At 36.4% G+C, this 12229-nt stretch overlaps 1 protein-coding gene across 1 annotated transcript; it reads right to left on the reverse strand.

Moving 5' to 3' along the window:
* Positions 1–8676: 8676 nt before the first annotated feature.
* Positions 8677–9627, reverse strand: LOC101685220 (olfactory receptor 2M3-like). Its single transcript, XM_004781850.1, has one exon. It carries the CDS (start codon positions 9625–9627, stop codon positions 8677–8679), a length of 951 nt encoding a protein of 316 aa, XP_004781907.1.
* Positions 9628–12229: the final 2602 nt, after the last annotated feature.

A 12229-nucleotide genomic window follows, 5' to 3' on the forward strand; every position in this document is an offset into this window, starting at 1 on the left:
GAGAGAGTGAGCAGAACTCTGTACTACATCATTTTAAAAATAAGTCACCTATGAAGACAATATATGTGTAATGTTCATAACATTGCTTTCATGTTACACAATTTGTCATTGCATGATGTGTGATGTGCTGTGGAATTCAGCTTGCTAATAATTTTAGAGGAAATTTACATTTGTGGTCCTCAGGAATGTAGATCTGCAATTTTAATTTTCTTTTAGAGTCCTCTGGCTTTGATATCCCACCAACATTTTTCTCATAAAATAATTCCCTGTTCTCCATTTTTTTAGAGGAGTTGAGAGGATACTAATTATTCTTCATTAAATGTTTGGTAGATTTCACCAGTGATATTATTTGCTCCTGGAACTCCATTGTTGTGAGGTTTTGGTTAATGATATAATCCCTTACTTGTTAATGGTTTGCTTAGATTTTCCATTTCCTCATAATTCAATCTTGGTAGAGTATATATTTACAGAAATATATCTTTTTCTTCTAGGTTAGCCAATTTCTTGGAATGTAATTGTTCATAGATGCTTCTCATGACTATTTGTCATTCTGCTGTATCAATTGCAATATCTCTTTCATTAATAATTTTATTAATTTTTGTCCTTTCTCTTTTTCTCAGTGTAGCTAAAGATTTTCCAATTCTGTTTATTTTTTCAAAAAATAATTCTTTTTAAAATTTTATTTATTTATTTGACAGAGATCACAAGTATGCAGAGCAGCAGGTAGAGAGAGAAAGAGGAAAGCAGGTTTCTTGCTGTGCAGAGAGCCCTATGCAGGATATGATCCCAGGAACTTGAGATCATGACCTGAGCCAAAGGCAGAGACTTAATCCACTGAGCCACCAAGGTGCCCCAAAAAACAATTATTTATTATGTTGGTTATCTATTTTGGTTTTGTAGTCCCTTCCATTTCTATCTACTATAATATTTATTTCTGTTAACTTTCAGCTTTATTAATTCTTGTTTCTCAAGTTCTTGAATTATTTAGTTTACTTAAAATCTTTTTTTTTTAAATCAGGTATGCATCACTATAAACTTTTTTAGAATTGTTTTTTGTTACTTGTCACAAATTTTTGTATGTTTTATTTTCATTTTTATTCTCTCTCTCAATTCCATATATAACAGATAATTTCTCTGTCTTATTTCACTTAGCATGGTGCTTTCTAGGTTCACTCATGTTGTCATGAGTGATAAGATTTTATATCAAATGTATCTCTGCATCTACCATTGAATACTTACGTTGCTTCTATCTTGGTTATTGTTAATAATGTTGTCACACATCTGAAGTTCAGATACAATATTTTGATATAATATCTGTATTGAATTCAATAGAGATATTATATCAAAAATTCAGAATAACTAATATTGAAAACACAAGAAATAACAAGTGTGGATCAGGATGAGTAGAAAAGGGAACACTCAAACCCTTTTGGATGGAATATAAATTGGTGCAGTCACTTTGGAAAGCCGTGTGGAGGTTCCTCATAAAATTAAAAATAGAAATACTACTAATCCAGTATTTCCAGTCTAAATCGCTTACCTGGATAAAATGTTAGCTGTTTCTTTCTATTTCTTCTTTATTTTTTGTCTTGATGACCTATTATATATCCAAAGTGGGGTGTTGCCTCCTATTATTGAATTGCTTTTTTTTTCCTTCAGTAATGTTTATATTTTCTTTATATATTTTAGTATTCTAATGTGTGGTGTATATATATTTACAATTCTTCTGTCAATTTGATAAACTGATCCCTTGACCATTCTCTAATGACTTTCTTTGTCTCTTTTAGAGTTCTTGATTTAAAGTCAATTTTGTGTGGTATAAGTATTGCTTTTTTTTTTTTTTCCTGGTTACCATTTGCGTGACATTTCTTTTTTTCATATTTTCCCTTTAACCTATATATACTCTTAAGGCAAAAATAATCCCCTTATAGCTAAAATATGGTTGAGTATTTTTAATTTTTAGCCAGTTCATGTCTATTTTTTAAATAATTTAATCAATTTATATATAAAGTAATTAATGAAAAGTTAATGTCATTTTTTTTTCCTTCCCCTGTGCTTTGGAGTTTCTTTGCCTCTCTTTTCCTCTTGCTGTCTTTCTTTTTGAGTGTGTGTGTATGTGTGTGTGTGAGAGAAAACTTTGATTACTTTATGTTAATCTTTTGTGACCTAAATAGGCATTTTCTTATTAATCACTATCATATTATGATATAATATTATATTATGTTGTCATAAAACCTGATAATAACTTAATTGAATGCAACAATATATTCTACATTTTATTTATGTACATTTTGTGTTATTAATGTGACTATGATTTTTATAGGTTTATACATCAATGAGTATTGTAGCTATAGTTCACAACACTTTTGTGTTTTACTTTCGCACTCATGTTAAAAGTGATTGTGCCTCAATATAATAGCTCCAGAGTATTCTGAATTTTAATATACACAGGTTTTACAGCTATACTGAATACGTTGGTATGTGCCCTTTCTTTCTTTCTTTTTTTTTTTTTTAGAAAAAAATTTTTATGCAGACAAGATGGCAGGGAAGTAGGAGGAGGTACTGTTTCAACCTGTACCCTAAAGTGAGCTGATTACTTACTAAAGAACTACGATCACCCATGAAATCAACCTGAGATCAGAATTATACACGTCTGGATCTCTACAGAGGCAGAAGACACCAGTGGGCAGGTAAAGTGGAGTGGAAAAGTCAGACTGATATTGGCTTAGTGTGGCCTATGATTTATCCATCTTATTGATTCTTTCAAAAAACCAACTTCTAGTTTCATTGATACGTTCTACTGTATCTCTGGTTTCTACCTCATTGATCTCAGCTCTAATCTTGATGATTTCCATTCTTATGTATGGAGTTGGTTTGATTTGTTCTTGGTTCTTCAGTCTTTAAGGTGTAGAGAGAGCGGGTGTGTTCTGGATTTTTCAATTTTTTTGAGGGATGTTTGGATGGCAATGTATTTCCCCCATAGGACCGCCTTTGCTGTATCCCATAGGTTTTGGACTGAAGTGTCTTAATTCTCATGGGTTTCCATGAATTGTTAAAATTCTTCTTTGATCTCCTGGTTGATCCAAGCATTCTTAAGCAAGATGGTCTTTAGCTTCCAGGCGTTTGAGTTCCTTCCGAGTTTTTCATTGTGTTTGAGCTCCAGCTTCAAAACATTGTGATCTGAGAATACGCAGGGAATAGTCTCATTCTTTTGGTATTGGTTGAGTCCTGATTTGTCACCCATATATGGCCTATTCTTGAAAAGATTCCATGTGCACTTGAGAAGAATAAATATTCTGTTGTTTTAGGGTGGAATATTCTGTATATATTTATAAGGTCCATCTGGTCCAATGTGTCATTCAATGCTCTTGTTTCTCTATTGATTTTCTGCTTCAATGACCTGTCTATTACCGAGAGAAGTGTGTTAAGACCTTCTACTATTAACATATTCATAGCAATATGACTCTTTATCTTGATTAATAGTTTTCTTATGTAATTGGCTGCTCTCATATTGGGGGTGCAAATATTTTCAATTGTTAGATCATCTTAGTGGATAGTCCCTTTAAGAATGATGTAGTGTCCTTCTGTATCTCTGACTACAGTCTTTAGTTTAAAATCTAATTTATCTGATATGAGAATCACTACCCCAGCCTTCTTTTGAGGCCCATTGTCATGAAGCATGATTCTCTAACCCTTTGCTTTCAGTCTGGGTGTATCCTTAGGTTCAAAATGGGTCTCTTGTAGACAACAGATGGATGGGTCCTGTTGTTTTATCCAATCTGACACCCTGTGTCATTTTATGGGTGCATTTAGGCTAGTCACATTGAGAGTGATTATTGATAGATATGTTTTTATTGACATCATGTTAACTTTGAAGTCTTTCCTTCTGTAGATTGTCTCTATATATCTGTTCAATAATATTTTTAGGATTTTTCCTCATTTATAGAACCTCCCTTAATATTTAATGCAGTGTAGGCTGGTGGTTGCATAGTCTTTTAAGCCTTGCCAGTTTTAGAATCTTTTTATCTCTCCATTCATTTTGAATGTCAGTCTTGCTGGAAAAGGTAATCCTGGCTGCATGTTCTTCTCATTTAGTGCCCTGAATATATCTTGCCAGCCCTTTCTGGCTTGCCAGGTCTCTGTGGACAGGTTTGATGTTATTCTGATGGGTTGTCCTCTGTACATAAGGAGCTTCATTGTCCTAGCTGCCTTAAAGAGAGTTTCTCTACAATTATAATTTCTCATTCTTACTCTTAGGTGTCTCAAGGACTTTTGAGAATCTATAATCTTGGGGGGAGGCTGTTCTTACTCTAGTACATGAACACTGGTTCCTTTCATGAGATTAGGAAAATTTTCATGGACAACTTGTTCCACTATATCCTGTAGACTTCTTTCTTTCTCCTCCCCAGGAGAATTATTGGATTCCCCAGGATTCCAATTATTCTGATGTTGGAACGTTTCATGGCATCATTTATTTTCCTGATTCTATTTTAGTGACTTCTAAGCTGTTTGTTCTGGGCTTCCTCCTGGTCATTTCTCTCTATCTGTTTGTTGTCCAGATAACTAATTCTATCTTCTGTCTCAGTTACCCTAGCTTTGAGAGAATTTAGATTAGATTGGAACTCATTGAGAGCATTTTGAACATCATTCCTGGTGGCTTTCAGTTCTGCCATAATCAATTCTGCTTGGTCATCCATGGCTTTCTCCAACCTAGCTATTGCCTGGATAATTGTTAGCCTGAATTCTCTTTCTGACATATTGTCTATGTTAATAGCCATTAGCTATGTTGCAGAAGGCCCATCCTCTGTATTTTTCTTCTGCTGGGCATTCCTCCTCATATTCATTTTGGTGACAGATGACTGAACAGATGTAGCTGGATGTATCAACGATGGTGCAGTCAATGTGCACCCTGGAATGCTTCTGAGCAATCAGGATTCCCCACCCAAATGATAGAAAAAAGATAATAAAAAGAAATGAGAGAGAGAGAGAGAGAGAGAGAGAGAGGAAAAAAAAAAAGGGAATATAAAAGAGAAGGCTCAGCTCAAATGGGCCCCAAGGTAAGATTTATGAAGAATACAAACAAAAACAGACAAACAAAAAGACTGATAAAAGTATATGACAAGAGAAAAAAATAATATATATATTATATTAAATATAAAATTATATATATATACATATATATATATATACATAAAAAAGAAAAAAAAAGAAGAACCTCATCAAAAAGAACCCCAAGTATAAGATTTATATACTATCAGGACAAACACAAATACACAAAAACACTGGTGGAAGAATAAGTTGGGAAAGTGGTTATAAATTCTCAGTGTGGGTGAGGAAGTTCATTTTGATTCTTCCTGGATGTATCTTGATATCTTTGTTAAAGGACTAAACTTTCCTAAGATAAAGGGGGATTAAAAATTGATTTACCTATAGGGGTAGCATTGATTGGGGACATGGGGTTACATTGAATTATAACTCTATATGAATATTAGAAAATAAAAATTATAAAAGAATAAGCTAGACTATACTAAATTAAATTTTTAAAAAAATTTAAAAAATAGGAATGCAAAAGAAAAACACCAGTGTATATATCAAAAAGTTCAGATTAGGATATTATTATGGAATTTGATGTACTGGACATCTCACTGTGATGGTAAGTAGGTTAAAAATTATCTATATAAAATAAAAATGAGACAGAATAGTGGGAAAGAGTTAAAAATAAAAGTTGTATCTATGAAGTAGTGGTGGTTGTTTTCTTGTTTTTTTTTTTTTTTCTTTCCTGGTTGGTTTTCTGGGGGAGGGGCCTGCCACATGGGTTTTGAATCAATGATGTTCCCTGAGTTAAGTCCTCCTGCACCCCTCAAGGGGGTGTGCTCTGAGGAAACTGGTTCTTCAGGCTATTGTTCTCTGGAGGTTTTTATGTTTTTTTGTTCATTTTTCCCTCTTCTCGCCTTGACAGCTTTTGATGGTTTTTGTAGACTTAGAGGAAAGCAAACTGCACCCCAACCTCCCTCTCAGAGAGAAGCCTCAGTCTGCTCCCCTGTGGGTGCCACAGAGCTGCTGGCAGAGCAGATTCCGAGTCACGGTCCCTGGGCACACAGGATCTCCTGCTTGTACCCAAAACCACGACAGCGGCAGCTATCTGGGCAGCTTCAGACCGCCAGAGAGGTTCCAAGCAGCGATCACACACGGAGATTTTTCTGCTGGCCCTGGCTGAGAGTGCCAGGGTCAGAGAGCACCTTGCTGGCTCCTGGGCGCACCTCTCCCAGGGGAGGGTGTGGGGCGTTTGTGTCTTAGGCTCTGATAGCATGGGGTGTGTCTAAGAGCAGTGGGCTTGGCCTTTGCTCACCTCTCTCAGGGGAGGGTGTGGGGCATGCATATCTCATGCTCCGATGGCACAGTGTGGCATTCTGCCATCTGGAGAGGCTTTCAGCCCCTCATAGGAACCAGACCCTACGTGTTCTCGGGCATACTGGTGGCTCAGGGACTAAGACCTGGTTCCTCCGCTGCACTCTCTCTGGCTCACTGCCAGGGGAGGCTGCCCTGGGCCAGGGGACTTAAGCCCCTGTCCCTAACCACCCCAATTCCCACAATTTACCCCCGTGATCCTTTGCTCTTTTTGAGTGCTTTCAACCAGACTCCAAGTTAATGCTGGTCCCCAGATGCAAGGCATTGGGGTATTACTTTCCAATCAGTTTTCTCTGGTGGCTCCCTCCACCTTTTGTTTGTCTTTCGATATCAGTCTGACATTCCCACTCCACTTTACCTGCCCACTGGGTCCAGATAACTAATTCAGACGTGTATAATTCTGATCTCAGGCTGATTTCATGGGTTATCGGAGTTCTTTGGTAGGTAATCAGCTCATGTTAGGGTACAAGTTGAAACGGTGCCTCCTCTTACTTCCCTGCCATCTTGTCTACCCCTTTTGTCTGTACTGTCATTTGCGAATATCTTCCTTCATTCTGTGGGTTGCCTCTTTTTTTTTTTTTTTGACTGTTTCCTTTGTTGTGCAGAAACTTTTGATCTTGATGAAGTCCCAAAAGTTCATTTTTGCTTTTGTTTTGTTTGCCTTTGGAAACATGTCCTGAAAGAAATTTCTGTGGCTGATATGAAGAGGTTACAACCTGTGTTCTCCTCTAGGATTCTGATGGATTCTTGTCTCACCTTAAAGTCTTTTATCCATTTCATATTTATCTCTGTTCATGGTGTAAGAAAATGGTCAAGTTTCATTCTTCTATATATGGCTGTCCATTTTCCCCAGCACCATTTGTTGAAGAGACTGCCTTTTTTTCCACTGTATATTTTTTCCTGCTTTGACCATAGAGTTGTGGGTCCATATTTGGGCTCTCTACTCTGTTCCACTGGTCTATGAGTCTTTTTGTGCCAATACCATGGTATCTTGGGGATCACAGCTTTGTAGTAAAGCTTGAAATCAGGCAATGAGATGCCCCCAGCTTTTTCTTTTTCTTTTTCAAAAATTTCTTAACAATTTGGGGTGTCTTCAGGCTAACAGACACATGAAAAGATATTCATTATCATTAGCCATCATGGAGATTTAAATAAAAACCCCATTGAAATACCACCTTGTACAGTTAGAATAGCCAAAATTAACAAGACAATAAACATCAAGTGTTGGAGGGGATGTGGAGAAAGTGCAACCCTCTTACCTCATGCTGGGAATGCAAGTTGGTGCAGCCATTTTGGAAAACAGTGTGGAGATGTCTCAAAAAATTAAAAATATTGTTATCTATGAACCTGCAACTGCAGTACTGGGTATTTACCCAAAAGATTCAGATGCAGTGAAAAGAAGGGCCATCTGCACCCCAGTGTTCATAGCAGCAATAGCTACAGTCACCAAACTGTGGAAAGAGTCAAGATGTCCTTCAACAGAAGAATGGATAAAGAAGATATGGTCCATATATACAATGGACAATCATGCAATCATCAGAAAGGGTGAATACTCAACTTTTGTATCAACGTGGATGGGACTGGAGGAGATAATGCTGAGTGAAATAAGTCAAGCAGAGAGAATCAATTATCATATGGTTTCACTTACTTGTGGAGCACAAGGAATAACATGAGAGACATTGGGAGAAGGAGAGGAAAAGTGGGTTGTGGGTAATCAGAGGGGGAGACAAACCATGAGAGACCATGTACTCTGAGAAACAAACTGAGGGTTTTGGAGGGGGTGGGTGGACATTGGGTGAGCCCGGTGGTGGGTATTAAGGAGAGCACATATTGCATGGAGCACTAGGTGTGGTGCACAATGAATCTTGTAACATGAAAAAAATAAAATAAAATTTTAAAAGAATGATCACTCAAAATTAAGATAATGGGTTTTCCAGAATTTTTTCTAAGATTAAGTTTATGACATGTGAAAAAACACAAGAAGTTTAATTAATACATTCAGACAATTGGATGTTATCACAGGCAATAACCTCTATTTGTTAACTGATAATAAAAAATAAATAAAATTTAGGTCTTGTCTTGCAATAAATATTTCCTTATAGTCATTTTTTCAACCTACCATAAAAATGTAAAATATTTGAAGGAAAAAATGTGAAGTTTTCCCATTTCTAAATCTTAGGTTGTGGCTTACAGATCCACAAAGGTCAGTAAATATTAGTTAACTTTACTGATTGAATACATAAATTTGAGCATAAATCAAATCAAATATTATCGGGTAATTTGCTTTCCAGACTTACCCTTCCTCGACAGCTTCATGAATGCTCTGGCTACTTCTTTGTTGCGAAGGCTGTAGATGAGGGGATTCAGCATGGGAGTAAGGATGGTATAGAAGACAGACACCATCTTGTCCTGGGTGTGGGAACGATCTGAAGTGGGCCGCATGTATATGAACATGGCTGCTCCATAGTACATTCCCACCACAATGAGGTGAGAGGAGCAGGTGGCAAAAGCTTTTCGGCGACCCTCCTCAGAGGCCATGTGAATGACAGCCACAATAACACGAACATAGGAAGCAATAATTACTGCTACAGGGAAAAGAAGCATAATAACACAACAGATAAATATCATCTTTTCAAATAACAATGTGTTGGTGCATGAGAGAGTGAGAAGGGCAGGGACATCACAGAAAAAGTGGGGTATATCCCAGGCTCTACAATATGAGAATGATAATGCAACTGCAACTTCAACTGTACCATCAAGGGAGCCAAGAATCCATGAAGAACCTGCCATGAGACCACAGATTTTCTGGCTCATGAGAACTGAATATCGTAATGGGTGACAAATGGCAACATAACGGTCATAGGCCATGGCAGCTAACAGGAAACATTCTGCTCCAAGCAGAGACACATATAAGAATATCTGAACTCCACAACCAGCCAAAGAAATGGACTTCTTGCCTGACAAGTAGTTGAAGGCCATCTTGGGTACAGTGGTGCAAATGAGCATGAGGTCCATGAGGGATAGTTGGCTGAGGAGGAAATACATGGATGTGTGAAGCTGGTTGTCTAGGTAGATGAGAAGAACCATAACAACGTTCCCAGTGAAGGCCACTGTGAAGATGCCCAAGACCAGAGAGAAGAGGAAGATGTGAGTGGGGCTGTTACTGAAGATTCCCAGCAGGATGAAGCCTGAATTGAAGGTCTGATTCTCACATGCCATGATAAATATGCTGACTGCATGGAACACAAGAAATGACATATGGCTGGTATTGTGCTATTGAAATATTAAGCTCTTCCCTTCTAAGTCATTCCTTCTACCAAATTGCCTAAGCAAGAGAAAGTTCTTTCTTTGGCCTTTTTTCTTTTTTTTTTTTTTTTCACTTTTAGACTATGTATATTAAAGCATAGTTTTAGCTTTTTTTTTTTTTTAAGATTTTATTTATTTATTTGATAGAAATAGACACAGCGAGAGAGGAAACACAAGCAGAGGGATTGGGAAAGGGAGAAGCAAGCATCCTGCTGAGCAGGGAGCCCAATGCGGGGCTCGATCCCAGAACCCTGGGATCATGACCTGAGCCGAAGGCAGACGCTTAATGACTGAGCCACCCAGGCGCCCCAAGCATAGTTTTAGCTTTATACGATTTTTAATACAGCATACATTGTTCAGAGACATAGTAAGTTACATGGCAAAAATATGAGTTTTCTCAAGTCATATGATCAGAATAACTAGTCAACTCCTGTATGTAGTGTAGATTACCCATTCATAAAAAAAAAAAATTATGTTCATGAAAGACATACATTTTCAAGAAGTTGATGAGATTTTCTTTATATCTCTTTATGTTTCTCTTGAGACTTAGCATAACGATTCTACTCAAGAGCAGAGAGAATCATGAATTGATGGAAATGAGACAAGCTTAATCAAATGTCAAATAAGCAGAACACATTGAGAAATCAGCAATCAGATGTCCCTTAACTAATATTTATTCTAATTAAAGTGAATTGTAGTGGAAATAGCTCCACATAAATATACACTTTCCTCATTCATCTCAAAATGGTGTGTGCCCAGAATGTCTGGGTGGCTCAGTTTGATAAAGTACCTGCCTTTGGGTCACATCATGATCTCAGGGTTCTGGGATCAAGCTGCATGATGGGCTCCCTGCTCAGTGGGGAGTTTTCTTCTTCCTCTCCCTCTGCCCCCTCCTCTGCTTATGCTGTCTCCCATTTGCAAGTAAATACAGATATATCTATCTATCTATCTATCTATCATCTATCTATCTCTATAGATCTATATAGATAGATAGATCTACAGAGATAGATAGATCTATAGAGATAGTTAGATAGATCTATCTCTCTGTAGAGAGATAGAGAGATAGATATAGATATAGATAGACATAAAATAATTATTTATTTGAGAGGAAGAGAAGATATCTATATCCATATCTTTTTAAACTTATATATATAGTCCTCTATTTTCACATTCATTTCTTTTCTTTTCTTTTTTACTTTCCTTTTCAAAATACAGAACATTCTTTTACTTTCTTGTCCTACAGTCCCTGAACAAACTGAAAATACATGCTGTTTCTACCACCTCTGTGTCCTTCTAAGCTCTTTATCTCAGTAGTATTCCCCAATTATGTGTATGTAATATTTCAATTATAATTCAGGTGTTCAATACATCCTAAATTCCTAATCAGTTATAAATTCTCTTAGATATATTTGTTACATTTATGCCTATCAATAAAGTCAACTTACACTGTGTAAATAATTATAGTTCATGCTGCTTAATTTTTGGGGTATTTTTTTTCATACACTCAGTTGCTAATTAAATGTTCCTAACACAATCTTTTTACCTTATTCAAACCTGTCATTATGCATATTATATAAAAACCTTCAAATATTTCTATTGAAAAATGCACGAGTTTTCAACAGAAATTTACAACAGAAATTTCAACAGAAAATTACCACATCACTTGACTCCGTAGAATTTCAGTTCTTCCAAAAAACGGTATGTCCTTTCTATATCACTGTTTAGCTTTTGTGTCTTTATTAAGAAGGGAGAGTGACTTCCTCATTGACATTATGCAGTATATCTAGAGCAGCCATGTAGGTTCAGTTATCCTTATATTCATCTAACTAAACTCTCCTCTCCCACTTTTCTCTCCATTACTCAATACCCCTCTAAAGTTTCTAACTCACTTTTTTTCTTTACTATATATACTGTCTTTCCATGTTCAGCTGATATTAACTGTCTTTATTTAGTTAGTATTATTCCTTTGCTCTGCTCTTCCTACCCCAGTCTTTTAAACTCCCTTTCCTCAAAATACAATCCTTGAAGCTGATGAGTATAACAAAAATAATTGGTGATTTCTTTAAAAAAAAAACTCATCAATATCTCTAAAAAGCCTATCTTACATTAAAGAGGGCATGTGGTATGATACGCACTGGGTGATATATGAACTCATGAAGAATTGAACATTTACAATATCTTGGTTAATTTAATTGAAATATAGAAAGCCCATCTTATTTGTGCCATACCTCAATATTACAAATAATACTGAACTTCTTAATTTTCCCAAAGAATAACTGTACTGTGTCACTCCTCTTAAAACTTCAAATTTCAAGTGGTTCAGATTGTCTGCAGAATGGGTTCTCATCTCCTTGCTGATCTTTTCCTGAGATATTTTAGAAAGTCATTCAAGACTAATATCCAAACAGATATTTCCAGGATATCTGTTCTCCACTTCCCTATACAAACCTTATGCATTACCACCTGCAGATCTCAAATTTAAAATAAATAAATCTGAGCTTAAGTGTCTTTTTAG

Source organism: Mustela putorius, unplaced genomic scaffold (genome assembly GCF_011764305.1).
Source record: "Mustela putorius furo isolate JIRA1106 unplaced genomic scaffold, ASM1176430v1.1 tig00003923_pilon_pilon_pilon, whole genome shotgun sequence".
NCBI lineage: Eukaryota > Metazoa > Chordata > Mammalia > Carnivora > Mustelidae > Mustela > Mustela putorius.

What these genes read in the sequence shown, in the direction of transcription:
- LOC101685220 (XM_004781850.1), bottom strand. Translation starts at nt 9,627, where the DNA reads ATGGCATGTGAGAATCAGACCTTCAATTCAGGCTTCATCCTGCTGGGA.